General features: G+C 42.3%; 2 protein-coding genes across 4 annotated transcripts in view; one reads left to right on the plus strand and one right to left on the minus strand.

The window, feature by feature from the left end:
- wdr54 (WD repeat domain 54) overlaps window positions 1-25988 on the plus strand; it is a 69454-nt gene that overhangs the window by 31232 nt on the left and 12234 nt on the right. Inside the window, exon 1 of one of the 3 annotated variants that reach the window (XM_060907170.1) lies at window positions 12520-12606. The exons of 1 other annotated variant lie outside the window; for it this stretch is intronic. The gene's annotated coding sequence lies outside the window, so the exon portion shown is untranslated. Of the gene's footprint in view, window positions 1-12519; window positions 12607-24033; window positions 24199-25988 lie in introns of those variants that run through there. One more of the 3 variants, XM_060907167.1, reaches the window with a different exon arrangement.
- On the minus strand, window positions 11836-23869 carry LOC132872392 (uncharacterized protein C2orf81 homolog). Its single transcript, XM_060907172.1, has 4 exons — window positions 23797-23869; window positions 15188-15423; window positions 12475-12669; window positions 11836-12336 (listed from the first exon to the last, which is right to left on the minus strand). Exons 2-4 carry the CDS (start codon window positions 15416-15418, stop codon window positions 12094-12096), a joined length of 669 nt encoding a protein of 222 aa, XP_060763155.1. The 5' UTR covers window positions 15419-15423; window positions 23797-23869; the 3' UTR covers window positions 11836-12093.

A 25988-nucleotide genomic window follows, 5' to 3' on the forward strand; every position in this document is an offset into this window, starting at 1 on the left:
TATTTTTGTCTATAAAAAATGGACATGTTTCTAAGCATTTATAGGCACATTATGTGCAGCAGACAGATGCACATCCATTTGTGTATCCATCCATCCATCCATCCATTATCTATAACTGCTTATCCTGTACAGGGTTGCAGGCAAGCTGGAGCCTATCCCAGCTGATTCTGGGCGAGAGACAGGGTACACCCTGGATGACTAGTTGCCAAATCATCACAGGGCTGACACACAGAAAAACACAACCATTCACATCTACGGTCAATTTAGAGCCACCAATTAACCTAATCTGCATGTCTTTGGACTGTGGGGGAAACTGGAGCACCCAGAGGAAACCCATGCAGACATGGGGAGAACATGCAAACTCCACACAGAAAGACCTCCATCAGCCACTGGACTCGAGCCCAGAACCTTATTGTTGTAAAGCGACAGTGCTAACTGTTACACCACCATGCCGCCCCTCAATCCTGGTACTTTTTTTTTTAAATTATTTTGGTGATGGTACAAAACCAAAAACCTATTCAGACATAGGAAGAACATCCAAAGCTTCACACGAACAGTAACTGAAGCTCAGGCTCAAATTCAATATAAATGATATAAGAAATTATTTGTCTTATAATACATAGGGCCAAATTACTCAGTTCTGATTGGTCAATCAAGGAGGGCTTTTTTCCCTAACATGGGGCCGTATTTCTGAAATGCTATTGGCTAGTTCGTTGCTTGGTTACGGTTACAAAAATTAGCAAATTTTGTCAACAAAATGGCTTTTGTAAAGAAGTTCCAATAAAATTTTGTAAACCACTTTCAAAATCCTCGTGTCGTGTCGCCGTGTCATGATGAAAGACACTTTAGAAACTGATTCAAACGTGCAAGATAGTCTTGCGCCCTGATTGGTTCAGAAAATATGAATGACAAATGTTGTGAACTTGAATGGCTTCTGAAGTATGAATTTGGCCCTATATGTTATAAACAAGTAGGGTTCCTCGTAAAATTAAGGATCAATTTCACTCGTGATTTCAAAGTTTTGAAATCACAAAGTGATTTCAAATCCAATTTTCAAAACTTCGAAATCACTTGTGAAATTAATCCTTAATTTTACTCAGCCCCATATGATTACCTATACATATTGAGACAATTTGTTGAAATATCTACTTTTTTAATACTGGATTTTTTTAAATTAAGGATTTAAGTAAGTTTTTTTTTAATACTGGATATTAAAAACATTCATTAATATTCTGGCAAATATTTATCCGGTAGCTTGTTGACCACTTCTTCATCCATACAATGTGTTCTGGGTTGGGTCCCTTTCCTAGGGTTTCTTGGCTAAGTACAGCTGGCAAGCCAGTCCTTTTGGTCATGGACAATTAGAGTAGCAAATTAGCCAAACTGCATGTCTTTGGACTGTGGAGGAAACCAGAGCACCCGGAGGAAACCCACACAGACACGGGGAGAACATGCAAACTCCACACAGAAAGCCCCTCATCAGCTGTGGGGCTTGACCCATGAACCTTCTTGCTATAAGGAGACAGCGCTAACCACTGCACCACCAACTTACTTTATTTTTCTTCTTTTTTTTGACTTGCAGGTTTCTAACAGAAGCAGTAAAGTTATTGTCAAAATTCTAAATAAAACAGTAGAATATTAAATTAATTTGAAGAACCAAGTATCAGAAGCACTGTGCTCAAGAACTCGAGAACTGACCAGAGAGGACGAATGGCATATTTTGTTTCAATAATGCTGTGCTAAGATACAGTCTCTGTTTGTATACTGAATCAAATGACCCTGGGCAGGTTAGATTTTTTTTTTTTTTCAGATTAAGTTATAACATTGAGGTATGCTGGTGCATGAACACTGCATGAACCTTGGTGATTAAGGTTCTACCCTACTCATCAGAAGGTCATAAGTTCAAATCTTCGCAAAACCAATCTGTCACTGTTGGGCCCTTGAGCAAGCTCCTTATCCCTCACTGCTCCATAGGTACTATGTTCTATTGTGGCTCAGTCTACCAGGCTCAGATATGCAATGGAAGGAATACCACTGCACTGTACACAAACTGAATAGCCATTGTCCTGGACAATTTTTGCCCCTCAGTGGTGCTCTTGTTGATGGCCTGTTCATGCAGTCAAAACCTTTGTACTTGGAATCTTTCCAAATCTCCCCACATCACCTCCCAGTGGTGATGAAGCAAGTTCATTGCAGAATAAAATGACTAATTACAGCACAAGGTCCCAGCCCTGGTCATACACTGGCATGTCCTGCAGATTTTAGTGTTTTTCCTACCTAACACAACCACTTCAACTGCAGAAGAGCTTTTAATGATCTGATTCGCTGAATCAAAGTATACTAGGTATTGTTCAGGATTACAGCATGCATTCAATACATTCAACTCATCTCCTATACAGTTAGGTTTGTTGTTGTTGTTTATACCTTGAAGAGAAACTGTGATGAGCGTGAAAGCGCAGATCCTGATCCAGTGTCTGTCCATAACAGCCCTGAGTTCAAGTCCAAATCCAAAAACAAAGAACTTTCCAGTTACTGTAGTTCAACACCAACACACTCAGTGTCTCATTTGTGCACAGAGGAATTTACTACAAAGCAAAAGACGCTCTGCTTTAAAAGGACGAAACAACATTTTCGAGAGGAGGAGAAAGAGGAGAGAGGAGAAAAATAAGCAATTTATGGCTGGTGACAGCAAAAGCGTAGGACTCCGTAGAGAATACTAATTAACAAGACATAATAGGAGGTGATAAACTACCTTTCAGTGTGTGGGAAAAGAGCACATTCAATAAAAAAAGACCTGTTCACCACAACAGACTAAAGACGAACATAAGTCGTTTAAATAGGCAAAAAAAAAAACGTGTGTGGACCCCAATTCAGGTATTTCAAAATGTAATCCATGCTGTAATAAATAAATAAATAAACAAACAATGTTTGTGCAGAATAGAGGAAAGAATGTTTGTAGAGACAACAGCGCCCCTACAGGCCCTAACAACCACGACAATTTCAAACCCAGTACATCAACTCCTACAACAACAGCTTTGGGAATTTTATTATTATTTCGACATTATATTTTAGCCCCACACAGTTTAGCCCTTTGCCTCATGGTGTTTCATATTTTTCTTCTTTTCCCACTGATTTCCCTGATTGATTTGATTCACGACACTAGTTTCACGATCCGATTTACTTAGATTCTCTGAATATTTTGAACATTTAACATATTTGCTCGTATAAAACTCATCTCATCTCATTATCTGTAGCCGCTTTATCCTGTTCTACAGGGTCGCAGGCAAGCTGGAGCCTATCCCAGCTGACTACGGGCGAAAGGCGGGGTACACCCTGCACAAGTCGCCAGGTCATCACAGGGCTGACACATAGACACAGACAACCATTCACACTCACACCTACGGTCAATTTAGAGTCACCAGTTAACCTAACCTGCATGTCTTTGGACTGTGGGGGAAACTGGAGCACCCGGAGGAAACCCACGCGGACACGGGGAGAACATGCAAACTCCACACAGAAAGGCCCTCGCCTGCCCCGGGGCTCGAACCCAGGACCTTCTTGCTGTGAGGCGACAGCGCTAACCACTACACCACCGTGCCGCCCTCGTATAAAACTAAATAAATTAAAAGCCACTACTCACTATATCTTAAAAAATAATAAATATGTTTATAAATTGTCCCAAAAATTGAATTGAATGAGTCTTTGTCTGTGGGAAAATTATCGATTGAAACATAATGAGCTTCGTAGCAGCATCTGAGGCTCATTATAACCATAAATAGAGCTCCAAAGTCGGCTAAAGTGCCCACCTTCTGCAGCGTCTTTCTAGTGAGTTGTAATGTAAATTTACATTACTAATTTTAGCTTTTCTAATATGGTTATCTAAGCATATAACCTATAATCTTTGATTACAATTTGGAGGTATCAGGCTATCTGTCACTTCACAAGTGGAGATAATTCCCTGTAATGTTGCAGGCTCTCTACAAAAGAATGTGATCATGTGACAAGCATTCTTTCTATATATTTTAACATTATGGGTTGTGTAAATTAGGATATCTGGTGTTCAAACAGTACAGTTGCATTAGATGCATAATTAACAGAGTGCTACTACACATTTCCAATTTGCACATCATCATATTTTTTTGCATTGCAATGCATCATGCAGTCCTGCAGAAGCCCTGGACCACCAGCTGAAAAACAGTCCCAAAGTCTTGAAGACCCATCACTGTATTTTACTGTGAGTTTGGGGACTTTTCCTTATCTATAGCCAAACAAGATGATACCAAAATGTTTCTTCTCTCATCAGACCTAAATACAAAATTTGAACTGCATTTTCAGTGACACTTTGTGAAGTTGCTGTGTTTCATATATTTCAATATGATATATTTTTAATGGGGTGGCACGGTGGTGTAGTGGTTAGCACTGTCGCCTCACAGCAAGAAGGTCCGGGTTTGAGCCCAGTGGCCGGCAAGGGCCTTTCTGTGTGGAGTTTGCATGTTCTCCCTGTGTCCATGTGGGTTTCCTCCGGGTGCTCCGGTTTCCCCCACAGTCCAAAGACATGCAGGTTAGGTTAACTGGTGACTCTATATTGACCGTAGATGTGAGTGTGAATGGTTGTCTGTGTCTATGTGTCAGCCCTGTGATGACCTGGCGACTTGTCCAGGGTGTACCCCGCCTTTCGCCCGTAGTCAGCTGGGATAGGCTCCAGCTTGCCTGCGACCCTGTAGAAGGATAAAGCGGCTAGAGATAATGAGATGAGATGAGATATTTTTAATGGGGTGGCACGGTGGTGTAGTGGTTAGCACTGTCGCCTCACAGCAAGAAGGTCTGGGTTTGAGCCCAGTGGCCGGCAAGGGCCTTTCTGTGTGGAGTTTGCATGTTCTCCCTGTGTCCACGTGGGTTTCCTCCGGGTGCTCCGGTTTCCCCCACAGTCCAAAGACATGCAGGTTAGGTTAACTGGTGACTCTATATTGACCGTAGATGTGAGTGTGAATGGTTGTCTGTGTCTATGTGTCAGCCCTGTGATGACCTGGCGACTTGTCCAGGGTGTACCCCGCCTTTCGCCCGTAGTCAGCTGGGATAGGTTCCAGCTTGCCTGCAACCCTGTAGAACAGGATAAAGCGGCTAGAGATAATGAGATGAGATATTTTTAATGTGAATGATGTTTATTAAAGGAAAGGCAAGTAGATTCTCTCCTCGTATCAGTGGGAAAATGTTAGCACTGTGTGTAATATTTGGACCTTATTTGTTGAAGGCTGCTCATAAGCCTGTAATTGTTTGTATTATTTTCATGCAGAAAGTGATTGAGGTGATTTATCAAACATAACTAGCTAGGTGAATGATTTTATTGTGAGGTAGAAGTCTGCGCGGGTCGGATTTTTCAGTCCCGCTCCCGCCCGCGCCTGCATTGTGCAGTCCCACTCCCGCCCGCGCCCGCAAAGAATTATGATTTTCAGTCCCGCTCCTGCCCGCGCTCACAAAGAATTATGATTTTCAGTCCCGCTCCCGCCCGCGCCTGCCATATTTTGTCCCGCTCCCGCCCGCAAATCCCGCATGATGCAGACGTTCGCGTTATTTCTCAGGAAAGTTCTTGTTTTGACACAGCGTGATGGTGCCCTGCCCCCTACTTTGAGTGGATTTGAGTATAAATATCTACAGCTCACGTTCACGTTTGTTATTATTTACCTTGTTTCTGAATTCAGCATGTAGTGTCTCTAATAATAATAATTAGTGCTGTCAACCGATTAAAATATTTAATAGCGAATCGCACATTTTTGTCACATGAGAAACCATTGTAATTCTCTGATCAGCATAAAAAAGTGAATGGGCTTGCTTTGTACCAATGTTTTTGGGGTTTTTTATTGCAAAGCACAGCTAGCAAGAGAACCATGAGTGAACAACTCTAATCAGAGAGACAGGTTACACAGTGACGGTAGGCTTGACTCAATGCTATCCCAGAAATCCTTCCTGTAATATGCAAATTTGGCCGCCTCTGATTGGACAGCCAAATTTGCATATTACAGGAAGAATTTCTGGGATAGCATTGAGTCAAGCCTACCGTCACTGTGTAACCTGTCTCTCTGATTAGAGTTGTAGATTAACTCAAGCAGTAAATCACTTCACTCATGGTTCTCTTCGTAGCTGGGTGTGAACGGCGAGTCATTAGAGTGATCAAAGTATTTCCGATTAGGGTGATCAATGGCAAATTTAAGATGCCATTCCTCACTCAATCTGGCAACCTGACTCTCTCTTTAAATTTAGGCATCTTAAAATGTTTTTATTAATGCCAAATATAATATCCAGCACAAATTATATATGATAGACATAAATTAATAATTTATAAATTTTATTTCAAACACGTTTTTAGTTAGCAGGACTGCAGCTTATCACCGCTCCCGCCCGCGCCGCATATGTGCACTCCCGCCCGTGCCCGCATATGTGCACTTCCGGTCCCGCCCGCAATGAGCTTTCAAAATTTGTCCCGCGCCGCACTGCTTTGCGGCGGGTCCCGCGAGTCCTGCGGGACTCCCGCGGGAGTGCAGGGCTCTATTGTGAGGCTACTCTGAGTGAGTCGGCATGGTTGTTATTCTATAACAGCAGAAAAATCAAATATACCCAGTGTTCACGCAGGGTGTTTCACAATTTTTATGTCATGCAAACAATTTCTGAGTGCAGAGAAATTGTCAGGTCCTGCTGGTGCTGGTTTGAAATCTGGAATGATGTTCGTCTTGTGGAGAATCAGTAGCGTGATGAGAAGTAAATCACAAGCCGGATGAATGAGGTGCTGTGCGTTGAAAAACAACAACAACAACAACAACACAGAAACTTGCTATTATTGGTGATAGTAGCCAAATCAGGCTTGACTACACAGTAAAACTGAGCGTTTGTCACTGCTGTGGTGCAGAGTTAAAAGACTGTACTTTTGTTGCTGGAATGTTAAACTCCAGGGGGAACGTTGTGGCCTCCCGTTGCTCTGGCGCCAATGAGTCGGACCATTTTACTGAGGCAACCCAGTTTACATCCAGACTGTCATGGTTGAGCAAAGTAATGTAGTGACTAATTTATCAAATTGCTACAGAATGATATTCATCCACCAAAGCCAATATTATTAAAATTAAAAATGCGAAACATTTGAATGAGTGTACAAAGCTTTTGTTCTTTCACAGTTTTAAGCTCTTTGTGCTAATGAAAAGAATGAATACCTTATAGTTGACCTCCTACATGGTTCTAACAGTTCAGCCTTGATTGGGGAAGTTTGGCAAAATATGTACGCAGAGGTTTAATAGACCGTAGGTGTGTTTTCTGGTAAAGCATGTTTCATTATTTTATAGATGGAGTACATGACTGGGCGGCACGGTGGTGTAGTGGTTAGCGCTGTTGCCTTACAGCAAGAAGGTCCGGGTTCGAGCCCCGTGGCCGGCGAGGGCCTTTCTGTGCGAAGTTTGCATGTTCTCCCCGTGTCCGCGTGGGTTTCCTCCGGGTGCTCCGGTTTCCCCCACAGTCCAAAGACATGCAGGTTAGGTTAACTGGTGACTCTAAATTGACCGTAGGTGTGAATGTGAGTGTGAATGGTTGTCTGTGTCTATGTGTCAGCCCTGTGATGACCTGGCGACTTGTCCAGGGTGTACCCCGCCTTTTGCCCGTAGTCAGCTGGGATAGGCTCCAGCTTGCCTGTGACCCTGTAGAACAGGATAAAGCGGCTTCAGATAATGAGATGAGATGAGTACATGACTACTGCACTCTCTCGCTTTATATATATATATATATATATATATATATATATATATAAAGCGAGAGAGTGCATATATACTACCGTTCAAAAGTTTGGGGTCACCCAGACAATTTTGTGTTTTCCATGAAAAGTCACACTTTTATTTAGCACCATAAGTTGTAAAATGAATAGAAAATATAGTCAAGACATTTTTCTGGCCATTTTGAGCATTTAATCGACCCCACAAATGTGATGCTCCAGAAACTCAATCTGCTCAAAGGAAGGTCAGTTTTATAGCTTCTCTAAAGAGCTCAACTGTTTTCAGCTGTGCTAACATGATTGTACAAGGGTTTTCTAATCATCCATTAGCCTTCTGAGGCAATGAGCAAACACATTGTACCATTAGAACACTGGAGTGAGAGTTGCTGGAAATGGGCCTCTATACACCTATGGAGATATTGCACCAAAAACCAGCAGCTAGAATAGTCATTTACCACATTAGCAATGTATAGAGTGTATTTCTGATTAGTTTAAAGTGATCTTCATTGAAAAGAACAGTGCTTTTCTTTCAAAAATAAGGACATTTCAAAGTGACCCCAAACTTTTGAACGGTAGTAGAGAGAGAGAGAGAGAGAGAGAGAGAGAGAGAGAGAGAGAGAGATATTACACAGTTGTGCGAAGATATGAAGTTTATCTTCAAGTGCTGAATATACTCACAAGTGAGCGAAGCAAACAAGTGAAAATATTTTCAACACAAGAAGATAAACTTCATACTGTATCTTCGTGCCACCATGTAATGCTCTTTATATTATACAGACACGTCTAAAAAAAAAAAAGCAAGTTAATCAAAAGAATTTTGAACTGGATCGCCATTTTGACAATGCGTGTCTAGTTAGCAGGAAAACACTGGGAGTGATGTCATCGGAGTGAAATATCGGGAAATGTGTCACTCAGATCAGTGATGCATTTCATCTGAAAAATGCAAGTTTTTCCACATCAGAAAATAAACTTCATATCTCCAAGAATGTTCACACTAAATTGGCAACTTTGCATTATGCAACGTTGCTTGTTATGCAACTTGCATAACAAGCACCTTAAATAGATTCAAGTGCCACATGGTACTGATTTGTCTCAAATAAGACACGGCTGAATGGGGCCTGAGTGTCCATGTACTGAATGACACTAATGATTTTCTGTGTATGTGCAGTAACTGAGATAAGAGCTTTAAAGGGTTTACACTTCAGCTGCTTACATGCATGTAAAATATTCTATGTCAAAATCCATTTCACCGTTACAACAGTCACACAGTTTTCAATTTTCACATAATTTAGGCTGTAGTCTAAGCACTATCCATTTTATGTTGACCATTGCTACCACTTCACGTTCAAATAAAATGTGCTGAAATACTACAAATAACTCCATCCTTATCCTGTCTCAGCTGGGCTCCAATGTGTTTTCAGATGTGGTCTGCTTTGTTTTGGCTTGATCAATAATTAATAACATGTTTGAACTCATATTTGCAGTTGTACTAATGATTACTTCACTAAATGTGAGTGATAATCATTTTAAATTCAGTAAAATGTTCACGGATATTATGGAATATAGGAAAAGTATGTGGAAAGGTCAGAAAACAAAAATCTCCAAAAAAATCCAAGGTAGGAACCGAAAAAAGGTTTAGAAATAAAAACACATACAGTATATACAGTATATGTTATACATACTGTATATACAGTACTGTGCAGAAGTCTTAGGCACATGTAAATAAATGCTGTGAATCAAAAATGACCTTAAAAATAATGAAATGAAATGTTTCAACATTAAAAAAGCTATAAACATCAGTAAGCCATAATGAATGAAACAAAGTTGATATTTGGTGCGAGATGACCCTTTGCTTAAAAAAATAGTAGTCTCAGGTACAGGTGGCACGGTGGTGTAGTGGTTAGCGCTGTCGCCTCACAGCAAGAAGGTCCGGGTTCGAGCCCCGGGGCTGGCGAGGGCCTTTCTGTGTGGAGTTTGCATGTTCTCCCCGTGTCCGCATGGGTTTGCTCCGGGTGCTCCGGTTTCCCCCACAGTCCAAAGACATGCAGGTTAGGTTAACTGGTGACTCTAAATTGACCGTAGGTGTGAATGTGAGTGTGAATGGTTGTCTGTGTCTATGTGTCAGCCCTGTGATGGCCTGGCGACTTGTCCAGGGTGTACCCCGCCTTTCGCCCATAGTCAGCTGAGATAGGCTCCAACTTGCCTGCGACCCTGTAGAACAGGATAAAGCGGCTAGAGATAATGAGATGAAATGAGATGAGTCTCTGGTACAATGATTAGATTAGATTAGATAAAACTTTATTGATCCCTTTGGGAGGGTTCCCTCAGGGAAATTAAGATTCCAGCAGCATCATTATAGATAAACAGAGAAAAGAAATTGAGAAAAACTTCTAGATAAATTAAATAAAATTAAGTATTTACATATACAAATATAAAAAGAATAAGATATGGGGAAGAGAGGAAGGGGGGAGAGAGAGAGGAGGAAAAAAAAGGGGCCCGGGAAAAAAAAAGGGGGGGGGCAGCAGGAGAGATATTGCACTTTATATTGCACTTTATATTGCACATTGTCCCGTATTGCTTATTGTTAGGCTAGGCTACTGCTCCTTCCCGTCCTCTGTCCTCCTGTTACCCCTCCTCCCCCCCAGAGAGGAGTTGTACAGTCTGATGGCGTGAGGGACAAAGGAGTTTTTAAGTCTGTTCATCCTGCACTTGGGAAGGAGCATTCTGTCACTGAACAGGCTCCTCTGGTTGCTGATGACGGTGTGCAGAGGGTGACTGGCATCATCCATGTTGTTCAATAGTTTGTCCATAGACCTCTTCTCTGCCACCGTCACCAGAGAGTCCAGCTTCATGCCGACCACAGAGCCGGCCCGCCTGATCAGTTTGTCCAGCCTGGATGTGTCCTTCTTGGATGTGCTGCTCCCCCCAGCACACCACGGTGTAAAACAGGACACTGGCGACCACAGACTGGTAGAACATCCACAGAAGTTTCCTGCAGATGCTAAAGGACAGCAGCCTCCTAAGGAAGTATAGCCTGCTCTGTCCCTTCCTGTATAAGTGATTGGTGTTGCAAGTCTAGTGAGTGCAGTTTTATAAGGAAATATGCTGTAGGTCTTACTGACCATCTTACAGAACCAGCCACAGTTCTTCTGGACACTTTGACTGTCACAGTTGCTTCTTAATTTTGCACCAAAACCCAGCAGCCTTCATTATGTTTTCTTTTTCAATCTGAACAGTGCTCTCTTATCTAATATGCTGCTCAGATACAATTTTTTTTTCTATAACATTTAATTTTGTGCTGGAAAATGAACGTTTGGACTCTAAAATGTTTTTGTACTGACTCGATAATGTAGAAGTCATCCCATTCTCATCCCCATTATCTCTAGCCGCTTTATCCTGTTCTACAGGGTCGCAGGCAAGCTGGAGCCTATCCCAGCTGACTACGGGCGAAAGGCGGGGTACACCCTGGACAAGTCGCCAGGTCATCACAGGGCTGCCACATAGACACAGACAACCATTCACACCTACGGTCAATTTAGAGTCACCAGTTAACCTAACCTGCATGTCTTTGGACTGTGGGGGAAACCGGAGCACCCGGAGGAAACCCACGCAGACACGGGGAGAACATGCAAACTCCGCACAGAAAGCCGGATCCTCGCCGGCCACGGGGATCGAACCCGGACCTTCTTGCTGTGAGGCGACAGTGCTAACCACTACACCACCATGCCGCCCTAATGTAGAAGTCATAAAATAGAAATCTATAACAAAGTTTGTATGAATGAAAAAAAAATTGGGTGCCGAAGACTTTTGCACAGTATTCTTTATTAGAAAAATATACAACAGGTTGAATTATGTTGAATCTTTAAACAAGCAAAGAGATATTTTTGGAAAAGTATATTTTTAGTTTTTAGTGTCTTATTCAGGTATTTTCAGTGAAGCAACATTGTTTGACATCTCTACAATTACTTTGTAGAACCAAAAACAGTCATTCTGAATAAAAAAATAAAAATAATAATCAGTAGGTTTTTGAGAAGATTCGATAATTTATTTTCTGTGCATACGTAGTAAATGTTTGTTATTTTGGGAGCCACTTGCTAAAAATTTGTGAACTAAAAAAACTAACAGTTTATAAGTAAACAGTGAACAGATGAACTGTCCCTCATGGGGCCTCTGACCTGAAGCGTCTCTTTATTGCAAATAAGAATCTCTTGAACCAGCATTTATTTCCAAGCCCTCTCAGAGACAAAAGTTGATTTCCGGTGTCATTCTTTCTTAGGACAGGATGTGCTGAGGCATGTTGTGGACTTGTGGTGGAAAAACTCCAGGTCGTCTTCAACCAATAAGTCCTAATACCGCAATATATTCTGTATTTCTGGAGGTTTCAGTTTGTTTTTGTTTAATGATGGTGTCTGAGGTGGATGTGGTTTTCTTTCCAGTTCCATCTTTGCATGAGATGCAGGGATTGCTTTCATGGCCCTGCTGTTTCGTCTTGGTTTCCTCGGGGGAGTTTCTGATTTGTTTATTGGCTGGGCTTCCTGTATTTTTGGTGACTCTTTAATGTCAGGTTTCTGTGCATCAAACTTAATCCTCTGTTCAAATAATAACAGATTTAAGACACATTACTAGAAATCTGCTAGTGATAAAAAGACACTTATGTTTAGACAAAAAATATGACTTATTCAAAAAGTGGATTTGTCAAGCAAAATCACTGAGGTTTACATGGTTACCTGTAAATCATTTGATATTTTCATAACAGGCACACAGCCGTCAGCCCAGGAATCTGGAATTGAATGTGCAGGCATTGTGTCTTCCTGTAAGAGTGAGGCTGTGTCTACATCATCGCCTTCATCACGCATAAGGTACTGCCACTTTGTCAGTTGGAGTATGGTATCGTTTACCCAGGCCACAGTGAATGGTATTATCTGTGCAGAGAAAAAATTAATTATGTTTAATCTATACACATGTAAAATCAACACATCAGTGTATCATCAGTTTGACAATATCATATGCCTTCAATATTTAAGACTAGTTGTGTCTTTAAACGGGGGACACGGTGGTGTAGTGGTTAGCGCTGTCGCCTCACAGCAAGAAGGTTCTGGGTTCGAGCCCAGCAGCCAGCGAGGGCCTTTCTGTGTGGAGTTTGTATGTTCTCCCCGTGTCTGCGTGGGTTTCCTCCGGGTGCTCCGGTTTCCCCCACAGTCCAAAGACATGCAGGTTAGGTTAACTGGTGACTCTAAATTGACCGTAGGTGTGAATGTGAGTGTGAATGGTTGTTTGTCTCTGTGTCAGCCCTGTGATGACCTGGTGACTTGTCCAGGGTGTACCCCGCCTTTCGCCCGTAGTCAGCTGGGATAGGCTCCAGCTTGCCTGCAACCCTGTAGAACAGGATAAGCGGCTACAGATAATGGATGGATGGATGTGTCTTTAAACCACAAAACTCATAAATCTTGTCAAAGTGGCCAAATGTTCGATTGGGTATCTGGTTTCTTTTGACATTAAAATTGTGCCAAGTAAGGAATAAAACATGATTGGGCTTGGCTGTTATAAAAAAAAAAAATCCACAACATGGTGTGATATGATACCCGTTAAAAGTTTGGACACACCTACTCATTCATAGGTTTTTCTGTATTTTGACTATTTTCTCCATTGTCAAACCATACCAAAGACATCTGTGATCTAAAGGTTAGAAAAATAGCTTTGGAACCAAAAGGTCACTGGTTCAATTCCCTGGACCAGTAGGAATGGTTGAAGTACCCTTGAGCAAGGCACCTAACCCCCAACTTCTCCCCAGGCTGCTGTGGGTATGTCAGAGTCCTGTTGTATGTTGCTCTGGATAAGAGTGTCTGCTAAATGACTGTAATGTAGTTTGTTAGCTCAGGCATTCAACATCAAAATTATTTAAGAACAAGTATGGAATTCTGTGGTAACCAAATAAATGGGTTGAAAAAAAAAACAAAATACATTTCATCTTTTAGATTCTTCACAGTATCCAGCGTTTACCCTGATGTTGCTTTGCACACTATTGGCATTATCTTAACCAGCTTCATGAGGTAGTCACCTGGAATGCTTTTCAATTAACGTGTGTCTCATCAAAAGTTAATTAGTACAATTTCTTGCCTTCTTAATGCATTTGAGATCAAACTTTAAATAGCAAATAATAAACATACAGTAAATAGCCCCATTCCACAACTGCAGTAATCCATATTATGTCAAGAACCGCTCAACTAAGGAAAGAAAAATGACATCCATCATTACTTTAAGACATGAAGTGTTTAAATTAATAGAAATAAAGAAAAAACATTGAATTAGAAGGTGTGTTCAAACTTCTGACTGGTACTGTACGGTGCCACCCGAAAACTGATTATTTTCTCATAACTGCATAGGCCAAGGCATTTTATTGATCTAATACTACAGTGATTTGCCAAATATTAAAATTTTTATTTTATTAATGAACATCACATCATGCTTTTTAACCATTTGTAGTTACATTTAATGTTATGGAATGTCTGCCAGACAAATGTATTCCTGTTAAGGCACTTACATTATAGAACAGATAATTAACAGTTATTCCACTCAATCTCGTCGTACGTGAGCTGATAGCCGACGAGATTGAGTGGAATAATTGATTTATTATATCCACATTCGCTGGATTTTGAGAAACAGAGCATTTTTATTTCTATTTTTTTGCAAATTTGATAAATAAAAACTTTATACAAAATGTCCGACAAAATAATTTCTGCTTAGAATGTAAATAAACCAGTGAAATGACAGTAGCAATTTGTGAAAAATGCTATAACAATAATAATTCTTGAATTTTTTTTTTAAAAAGACACGCTCTTACCATCAAATACTTTGATTCCATATTTTGTTGCTTTTTTTGTATTTTTTGTTTTCGAGAAGAGTTTTTATTTCGTTCCTCGGTTGGTTCAGCAACACACTACGCCATTTTGTTTTTCTCTACTCACGGTATATGAGCTGATAGCCTAGTAGTGAGTAGCCAATCAGAACGTGCAATTGCTCATATCCAGTGAATGTGGATAGAATAAAAACTGTTGCACCTTCACCAGCCTCTCTTCAAGCGACTAAAATCACTTTTTTTCTTTTATTTTTAAAAATGGGTCATTAAATAAATGTAGCACATAATGTGTTATGAAAAACCATAAGTACCGTAGTATTCATTCATTCATTCATTCATTTTCTATACTGCTTATCTATTGTGGGTCATGGGTGACCTGGAGCTAATCCCAGCTGACACTGGGCGAGAGGTGGGTTACACCCTGAGCAGGTTGCCAATCTAGTTTAGGGCTAACACAGAGACGAACATCCATTCACACTCACATTCGTACCTATGGACAATTTAGAGTAGCCAGTTGACGTAATCTACATGTCTGCCGATTGTGGGAGGAAAACAATTTCTCCAGGATATCTGAGTTTTATCACCTGTTTCTTAAGATATACTTCATAACACTTCTCCATCACATGGGTCATGAGTTCCTCCAGTATATCTGACACAATTTCCTCTCCTTCTTCCTGAGCAATCATCCTCAGCAACTCAAACTTGGTAAGACATTCCTGCTCCACACTGTCCTCCAAATCCTCAGTTTTAGTGGGAGGCTGTGCCGAGGAGCCACGACCCTTTTCAGCTCGGCTCTTGGAGGTGTTGCGTGCCATGGTTCCTAAAGAGTATTAAAACAAATATTGTTACTCTGGTTTCATTTGCTTATCTTACCTTGACTAAATTACAATGTCAAGGGGACTTCTAATTTTCTTTATTTTTTATAGCTCTGCCAGAAGTATAAAAAATAGAGCCATTATTACCTCTACCAACTTTGTTGGAGGAGGTTATGTTTTCACCTCAGCTTATTTGCCTTTTCCGAACGTAACTCAAAACATAGTGAATGGATTTTGATGAAATTTTGAGGAAAGGTGAGCCATATGACAAGGAACCATTGAATAGATTTTGATGCAAATCCGGATATGTATGTGGAACCAGGATAGGATCCAGCTGGTAGATATGTATGCAGATCCAGAAAAATGTTTTTTGTCTTTTCCCAACATAACTCAAAACGTAGTGAACAGACTTTGATAAAATTTGGTGTACAGCTTTAGTATTACCCTCGGTTCAAGTGATTTGATTTTGGTGTTGATCTGGATCAGGATCCAGATTTTGGATTTTGGATCCAGACCCATTTTTTTACCAAGATAACTCAAAAAGTAGTGGATGGATTTTGATGAAATTTGGTATGTAACTTTGTCCTAACCCAGCTGAACTGGTTACTTTTTAGAAATGATCCATATCTTCTCCTGGATTCTGGATCCAGAAAACTATAATAGGGTAAATATTTAGTGGAAGTTCATTATGTCTATCTATTATAGATATTTCAAGTTCGTTTCTTAGACAAGGATTTTTTAAACTTGTTACCTTGTTAACAGTTAACAGTAACGCAACATCAGCTGATAAGACACGTCACCACTCGACATCTGGTGACTGTTTCTGAAGAAGGCGGAAGATTCTCGCCAAAACTGTTAACAAGGTAACAAGTTTAAAAAATCCTTGTCTAAGAAACGAACTTAAAATATCTATAGGGTAAACATTGGTCGGATTTCACTGTAAGTTGGTAAGTGGCTTTCTACTGATACATGAAAGAAAAATATAGTTTGATGATGATCCAGATTCAAAAATAACAAATTGTTAATACACATAAATATTGGTCCATGTATAATGAAACCCCTGTATAATTAATATAAAACTGTATATAGTCATATGAATCCACATCCCAGATTAGGACCCAAGAACCCAAGGCTGCATCCTTTCTCCTCTACTCTTCTCCCTATACCCCAACAGCTGCACCTCCAGTCATCAGTCTATCAAGACGACACCACCTTCATTGGACTCATCTCTGATGAGAATGAGTCTGTCTACAGGTGGGAGATTGACCATCTGGTGTCCTGGTACAGGCAGAACAACTTGAATGCTCTAAAGACAGTGGAGATGATTATAGACTTCAGGAGGAGCTCTGCTACACCCTCCCCCATCACCCTTGTTCAGAATTGCGGTGCCAGGTCTTAATTATTTTGACCTTTAAAAGTAGTAAACAGGCACCCTTGTCAGACATAGTGGCTCCCAACTCGTTAGTTGTCAGGGCATGTTACAACATGCCAACTTCAGACACCCTGGCGCCACTGTCCATCACACGCCAACTTCAGACACCCTGGCGCCACTGTCCATCACACTGTGCTGCGTGGACTATATAAGATGCGCACAAACATCGAAGAAAACACAGCACACATCAGACGGGGACTCCATGCAACACCTGCTTCTCATCAGTGAACATTTGGATCCGTTTCTCTCTTTCTCCCTCGGTTTCATTTCTTTCGTGCTTTCTATCTTTCTATCGCGGACGTGTCAGGATCCAACGTCCATCATTCGTGCCGTGTGTGCATTCCGTGCGTCCTTGAATGTAAGTTGTTTATTGTTGCGTAGCTACTGTGTTATGTGTGTACTCGCTATCTGTAACTGTTACATGTAGCGGTAATGCTAGCGAGTATTTCTTCTCTTATTCTCTCATCCTGTGTCTGTCTATTTTCTTACGTGTTTGTTCTGTTCTGTTCAGTAGCCATGTAATGATAGCGCTTGTTTTCTCGACCACGGTTTGTTACGGGAGCACATTTCATTATTAGCTATTGCCGTGTTGGGAGTGTAGTGGTGGTATGTACAGTTCATAACCGCGCCACATATTCTAACCTTCTATGCGCAATACAGCGCGGGGCAGCGCTTAAAGGAGCCACGCTCCCCTTCATTCAGCCGACACACTCTGTGTCTTCATGCGGGTGTGACTCGCTGTAAGCAGTTGCACCACGCACCTTGGTAATGATAGCTGCTGTAGGCAGCTATCCTCATCCCCCGTGTACGTTGTACACATTGTACATATTGTGTACATATCGTGTATATAGTCAGTATCTAGTGTGTTGTGTTATTTATTATGGGGTGTAAGTAGCATTCATTGGGCTTTACATTGTTTTACTTATATAGTATTCATTTGTGTGTTTTACATTTGTATTACATTGTATATAATTAGTATTCATTTGTGTTAATATATATTTAATGCGATGTGTATTTGTATTTATATCATTGTTATTATTTACATTATTGCTTGTGTGTATATTATTGCTCATGTCTTGTTGTATTTGTATTTTATTCTGTTTTCTAGTAAAACCACGGTTTACACGGTTTCTCGTGAGTGGACATCCATTAATTCCTGTTCTAACCGGACAGCCTGTGTAGCTTGCTGTATACCTGATCCAGTGTCCCTCTTATACAGTCCTTTACCCTGTCCATCACCGGACACCCATTTTTATAACCCTGTTTGATTCCCCAGTAACCTGTGCAGAGTATTTCCACTTCCTGGGTGCTACAATCACCCAGGACCTCAAGTGGGAGACGAATACCTGCTCTCTCACCAAGAAAGCACAGCAGAGGATGTACTTCCTGCAGCAGTTGAAGAAGTTTGGTATGTTAAAGACAGTGATGGTGCACTTCTACACCACCATCATCAAGTCCATCCTCACCCCCTCCATCACCATCTGGTATGCTGCTGCCACTGCCAAGGACAAGGGCAGACTGCAGCACATCATTCGCTCTACTGAGAGGAGGATTAGCTGCAACCTTCCTTCTTCTCAGGACCTGTACGAGTCCAGGACCCTGAGGAGAGCAGAAAGGATTGTGGCTGACCCCTCTCACCCCAGACACAAACTTTTTGAATCACTCCCCTCTGGTAGGAGGCTGCGGTCCATTAGAACCAAAACCTCATGCTACAACATAAGGCCAGCTTTTTCTCCACTGCAGCTGGCCTCATCAATGAGGTCAGAGACCCCACTGACTCTAACCTCACACTTTCAAAGAAAGAAAGAAAGAAAGAAAGAAAGCACAACTTTATTCATCACACACTTGTGAAATTTCCTCTCTGCATTTAACCCATCTGAAGCAGTGAACACACACGTGAGCAATGAGCACACACACATACCCAGAACAGTGGGCAGCCATGCTAACAGCGCCCGGGGAGCAGTTGGGAGTTAGGTGCCTCGCTCAAGGGCACCTCAGCCCAAGGCCGTCCCATATTAAAAGGTCCCATGGCATGAAACTTTCACTTTCTGAGGTTTTTTAACGTTAAAATGAGTTCCTCTGACCTTCTTAAGTCACCCCAGTGGCTAGAAATTTCATAATGTGTAAACCAAACTATGCCCAACATTTGAGAATGGCGCGTCAAAACGGCGCGTTGATAAGCTCTTCCCTTTACTACATCAGCAAGGGAGATGATCCCCACGCCCCCCCCTCTGGATTCCCACCCACTGTATGGATTGCCCACCCAGTTGTAGTGAGGAGACCATAGAGGACACAACAACATGGCACCACCTAAGCGAGCGAAACATGGAAATTGCACTGTACATGGACGTGACAACACAGAAAAGAGTCTGTTTTTACTGCCGACGGGAGAGCCCCTGAAGACGCAGTGGCTTAATTTTATTTACTTCAATAATATGCCATCGAGTCTACCTAAGACGGTGTATATTTGTCGGAAGCATTTTCCTGATGAATGTTTCCACAACTTGGGACAGTACAGGGCAGGTTTTGCACATCAACTGTCACTGAAGCCTGGGTCCGTACCAAGCATCCCTGCCGCATCAGCCTCAAACACCGAACAAATAAGTGTATAACTGTTAAGTCGTTTTGCCGTGTTTTAAAATTGGTGCGTTTGCAATGGCTACATTAGCTGTGCAGCTAACCGCTTCCTGCAGTTAGCCAGGTACTCTGCGCTACCTCTGTTATAATAGCCAATCAAAACAGTTTTTACAAAGACACCCACATTCTTTTTTTTAAGTCACTCGTTCATTTTATTTGTTTGTTTGTTCAGTAAAAACCCAAACATTTGTTGAATTTATTTTATTTCCTCGCGTCGCACCTTAATGACGTCAGCGTGCGGTATTTTTCCCTGATTCTGGGCCGGGGTGTCGTGAGTGGCAGAGCAGCTCCATCGCTGCGATCCATTGAAAGTCAGCCCGAGATCCAATCTTTTGTCGGGAGCCGAGGTCGCGCGGGCGGCCCTCCAGTGGCACCGGCCGCCCGTGGAGGCAGCGGTTCTCCCAGGGGCGAGTTGGGGGGAGGAAACGGCAAAGTCCCCACTCCTCCATGGTAAAACTGCTCAGTTTTACCATGGGCCTCAGGCTGAAAAAAAACCGACAAAGTCCCAGTTTTACCATGGGCTCGAGTTGTACCATTTTTTTAGACAGGGCGGACGGACCAGGGCATTCGCCCGCCTGGCCGTGCCCGACGAGGAGCGCTCTCGGCCAGCTTGGGAGGCAGATGGCAGCCCCTCCCCCCATGGGATGCCCCCACCCTCTACCCTTCCCCGCCTCCTGCTTCTCATTAGCAAAACGACGCACTGGGAAAAGGGCTGAAATGGGGCTTTCTTCAAGGAGGCTATATCTACGTTCCGAGGGTTCATTTCGAGAAAGGCTGCAGATATAACATCCGGAAGCCTCCACGATCCCGTTTAAAGCATCAACAAACCACCATGCCATGGGTCCTTTAACCTAACTGCATGTCTTTGGACTGTGGGGGAAACCAGAGCACCCGGAGGAAACCCACACAGACACGGGGAGAACATGCAAACTCCACACAGAAAGACCCTTGCTGGCTGCTGGGTTCGAACCCAGAACCTTCTTGCTGTGAGGCGACCGTGCTAACCACTACACCACCGTACCGCCCAATCTGTAACATTAAAGGTGTCATTGCATCGTTTTTTCATTAATTGTGCGGTGGTCTCTAGTATTAATGAATGTCCTGTGAGCCGGTTTTGGTGAAAAAAATGCTGTGGTGCTCCTGTTTCAGGCTGTTCTAGTTTGGTGGAGGAGTGGGTGGGGAGAGAACGACAGGATTTCAGGTCTTACTCATGAATATTCATGACATGTAAACATATCGCTTCTGATTGGCTAACAGCACTGTGACGCTCCCTCCAGTGGGTTATGGGCGAGGCGATGACTACTAATTTTCGAAGTAACATAAGTTCGTAGGGCTTTTTCTGATTTGCTCGTTTTTCCGTCTATTTTCTTTCATAGGCTAATACAGGGAATGGGGGTAGAAGAACATTTTCACGTGCAGCATGCATATGCAACTCGGAGTAACCTATGGTAGTTCAAAAACAAGTATTAAACGGTTTGTCGTGGAATGACACCTTTAGCACACTTTCTGTCTGAACTGCTATTTTGCACATTTCATCTTCATTCTAGATAGATAGATTAGATAAAACTTTATTGATCCCTTTGGGAGGGTTCCTCATCCTCATTATCTCTAGCTGCTTTATCCTGTTCTACAGGGTCGCAAGCAAGCTGGAGCCTATCCCAGCTGACTACAGGCGAAAGGCGGGGTACACCCGGGACAAGTCGCCAGGTCATCACAGGGCTGACACATAGACACAGACAACCATTCACACTCACATTCACACCTACGGTCAATTTAGAGTCACCAGTTAACCTAACCTGCATGTCTTTGGACTGTGGGGGAAACCGGAGCACCCGGAGGAAACCCACGCGGACACGGGGAGAACATGCAAACTCTGCACAGAAAGGCCCTCGCCAGCCACGGGGCTCGAACCCGGACCTTCTTGCTGTGAGGCGACAGCGCTAACCACTATACCACCGTGCCGCCCCTGGGAGGGTTCTCTCAGGGAAATTAAGATTCCAGCAGCATCATTACAGATAAACAGAGAAAAGAAATAGAGAAAAACTTCTAGATAAATTAAAACAAATTAAGTATTTACATATACAAATATAAAAGAATAAGATATGGGGAAGAGAGGAAGGTGGGGGGGAGAAGTGGGGTTAGGGTAAGTGTGTGTGTGTGTGGGGAGCAGGAAAGATTCTCATCTCATCTCATTATCTCTAGCCGCTTTATCCTTCTACAGGGTCGCAGGCAAGCTGGAGCCTATCCCAGCTGACTATGGGCGAAAGGCGGGGTACACCCTGGACAAGTCGCCAGGTCATCACAGGGCTGACACATAGACACAGACAACCATTCACACTCACATTCACACCTACGGTCAATTTAGAGTCACCAGTTAACCTAACCTGCATGTCTTTGGACTGTGGGGGAAACCGGAGCACCCGGAGGAAACCCACGCGGACACGGGGAGAACATGCAAACTCTGCACAGAAAGGCCCTCGCCGGCCACGGGGCTCGAACCCGGACCTTCTTGCTGTGAGGCGACAGCGCTAACCACAACACCACCGTGCCGCCCCTGGGAGGGTTCCCTCAGGGAAATTAAGATTCCAGCAGCATCATTACAGATAAACAGAGAAAAGAAATAGAGAAAAACTTCTAGATAAATTAAAACAAATTAAGTATTTACATATACAAATATAAAAGAATAAGATATGGGGAAGAGAGGAAGGTGGGGGGGAGAAGTGGGGTTAGGGTAAGTGTGTGTGTGTGTGTGGGGGGGGGGGGGGGGGGGGGGGAGCAGGAAAGATTCTGTGAACTTTTAATGCGCATTCCAGCACACACTACACAGCTTGGCTATTTATTTAACCCACTGCACATATTCTCTTCTTCTCACACATTCATGTCATGACTCTTCTTCATCTTCATCCTGTGACCTTTTTTTTTCCACATTATTCCAGGACACACTCTATAGCTTGGACTTCAAAACAACCCATGCACATACCCCTTAAATATGTCCACTTCTCAGATTTGTATATTTTAAATTCTTCTTATTTAAAAAAAAAATTCTATTTATATAACTACTTTTGTTTGTTTGTTGTTGTTGTTTTCATTCTTCTATCTTAACTGTCCAAGCACCAATCACCAAAACAAATTCCTTGTATGTGAAAACAGACTTGGCAGTAAACTTGATTCTAGTTCTGATTCTGATTAATAAACGTCTGGGTCTTATAAGACAGTACCGTTCAAAAGTTTGGGGTCACCCAGCCAATTTTGTGTTTTCCATGAAAAGTCACACTTTTATTTCCCACCATAAGTTGTAAAATGGGCGGCACGGTGGTGTAGTGGTTAGCGCTGTCGCCTCACAGCAAGAAGGTCCTGGGTTCGAGCCCTGGGGCCGGCGAGGGCCTTTCTGTACGGAGTTTGCATGTTCTCCCCGTGTCTGCGTGGGTTTCCTCCGGGTGCTCCGGTTTCCCCCACAGTCCAAAGACATGCAGGTTAGGTTAACCGGTGACTCTAAATTGACCGTAGGTGTGAATGGTTGTCTGTGTCTATGTGTCAGCCCTGTGATGACCTGGCGACTTGTCCAGGGTGTACCCCGCCTTTCGCCCGTAGTCAGCTGGGATAGGCTCCAGCTTGCCTGCGACCCTGTAGAACAGGATAAAGCGGCTAGAGATGATCAGATGAGATGAGAAGTTGTAAAATGAATAGAAAATATAGTCAAGACATTTTTCTGAGCATTTAATCGACCCCACAAATGTGATGCTCCAGAAACTCAATCTGCTCAAAGGAAGGTCAGTTTTATAGCTTCTCTAAAGAGCTAAACTGTTTTCAGCTGTGCTAACATGATTGTACAAGGGTTTTCTAATCATCCATTAGCCTTCTGAGGCAATGAGCAAACACATTGTACCATTAGAACACTGGAGTGAGAGTTGCTGGAAATGGGCCTCTATACACCTATGGAGATATTGCACCAAAAACCAGACATTTGCAGCTAGAATAGTCATTTACCACATTAGCAATGTATAGAGTGGATTTCTGATTAGTTTAAAGTGATCTTCATTGAAAAGAACAGTGCTTTTCTTTCAAAAAGAAGGACATTTCAAAGTGACCCCAAACTTTTGAACGGTAGTGTAGATGGCTTGGCAGAGGTATGCACTCTACAGAGTGCCTTTCGAGTTCAAATCGAGGTTTATTGCTTCTTCAACTGATTTACTCCAATGTGGAATAGAGGTAGAGTTACTGTAATTATTAAAATACCTATGTAGGTAATAAATAATGGACAGTGAGTTTTACAGCATATAACTGGAATGAAACGAGTACAATGGCTTACCCTGAGTAGGCAAGTTGTCAGGCTTCTTTTTCTGATCTCTGACTTACACTTTATTTCCAGGAATAAATCTATATATATATATATCTGTCTGCGTATTTTCTAAAATGTTTTAAAAAAAAAGAAAAGAATAAAAGAAGACGAGTACTATCAGGAGTACACTCAGGAACTGTGACTTGCCGTTGAGTTGCTAGGCAACGTGTTCCTTCATTACTCTGACCACTTCCGCGTTCTAAAAACCTCCATTTTGTATACAGAGTGCACTATATATGCACATTATATCCTGCATGTTAAGTCTATCTATATAGGGAGCATGGAGCCGTTTGGAACTCAGCCAGAAGAAGACACTATATTTTGCACTCGGCACGCGCCGTCTCTATGGTTGTGGACGACGCGTGTGCTGTGGTATGAGCTGCTCTTTTCTGTTAGCTCAGTGTGGGCACTCCTGGTTTGTTTATTATGTCTTCAGCTTTGTAGCGTTAGCATTTTAGTAATACTGGTGATACAGTTAGAGAGGCTGTTATTTCTAACATGCATGTTTATTTTATAAGGAACGCTGTCGGGAACATGGTAGCTTTGGAAAGCTAAACGCTAGCATTTAAATTGTTGTTGAAATAAATAAACAAACTTGTTAGCTTGCTAGTTTTCTCAGCTGTGCTTACATCCATATTCTGACTTTTTTTATTTATTTATTTATTTATTTATTTAAAAAAGTACAACCAGAGGTGCTGTAATTTTATAGTATAACTTGTAGTAGAAAGAATGTTCTGGTGTTTCATAATACAGTGGGGCAAAAAAGTATTTAGTCAGCCATCAATTGTGCAAGTTCTCCCACTTAAAAAGATGAGAGAGGCCTGTAATTTTCATCATAGGTACACTTCAACTATGAGAGACAGAATGGGGGGAAAGAATCCAGGAAATCACATTGTAGGATTTTTAATGAATTAATTGGTAAATTCCTCGGTAAAATAAGTATTTGGTCACCTACAAACAAGCAAGATTTCTGGCTCTCACAGACCTGTAACTTCTTCTTTAAGAGGCTCCTCTGTCCTCCACTCGTTACCTGTATTAATGGCACCTGTTTGAACTCGTTATCAGTATAAAAGACACCTGTCCACAACCTCAAACTCCACTATGGCCAAGACCAAAGAGCTGTCAAAGGACACCAGAAACAAAATTGTAGACCTGCACCAGGCTGGGAAGACTGAATCTGCAATAGGTAAGCAGCTTGGTGTGAAGAAATCAACTGTGGGAGCAATTATTAGAAAATGGAAGACATACAAGACCACTGATAATCTCCCTCGATCTGGGGCTCCATGCAAGATCTTACCTCATGGAGTCAAAATGATCACAAGAACGGTGAGCAAAAATCCCAGAACCACACGGGGGGACCTAGTGAATGACCTGCAGAGAGCTGGGACCAAAGTAACAAAGGCTACCATCAGTAACACTACACCGCCAGGGACTCAAATCCTGCAGTGCCAGACGTGTCCCCCTGCTTAAGCCAGTACATGTCCAGGCCCGTCTGAAGTTTGCTAGAGAGCATTTGGATGATCCAGAAGAGGATTGGGAGAATGTCATATGGTCAGATGAAACCAAAATAGAACTTTTTGGTAAAAACTCAACTTGTCGTGTTTGGAGGAGAAAGAATGCTGAGTTGCATCCAAAGAACACCATACCTCCTGTGAAGCATGGGGGTGGAAACATCATGCTTTGGGGCTGTTTTTCTGCAAAGAGACCAGGACGACTGATCCGTGTAAAGGAAAGAATGAATGGGGCCATGTATCGTGAGATTTTGAGTGAAAACCTCCTTCCATCAGCAAGGGCATTGAAGATGAAACGTGGCTGGGTCTTTCAGCATGACAATGATCCCAAACACACCGCCCGGGCAACGAAGGAGTGGCTTCGTAAGAAGCATTTCAAGGTCCTGGGGTGGCCTAGCTAGTCTCCAGATCTCAACCCCATAGAAAATCTTTGGAGGGAGTTGAAAGTCTGTGTTGCCCAGCGACAGCCCCAAAACATCACTGCTCTAGAGGAGATCTGCATGGAGGAATGGGCCAAAATACCAGCAACAGTGTGTGAAAACCTTGTGAAGACTTACAGAAAACGTTTGACCTCTGTCATTGCCAACAAAGGGTATATAACAAAGTATTGAGATGAACTTTTGTTATTGACCAAATACTTATTTTCCACCA

This window comes from Neoarius graeffei, chromosome 24, assembly GCF_027579695.1.
Source record: "Neoarius graeffei isolate fNeoGra1 chromosome 24, fNeoGra1.pri, whole genome shotgun sequence".
Lineage (NCBI taxonomy): Eukaryota > Metazoa > Chordata > Actinopteri > Siluriformes > Ariidae > Neoarius > Neoarius graeffei.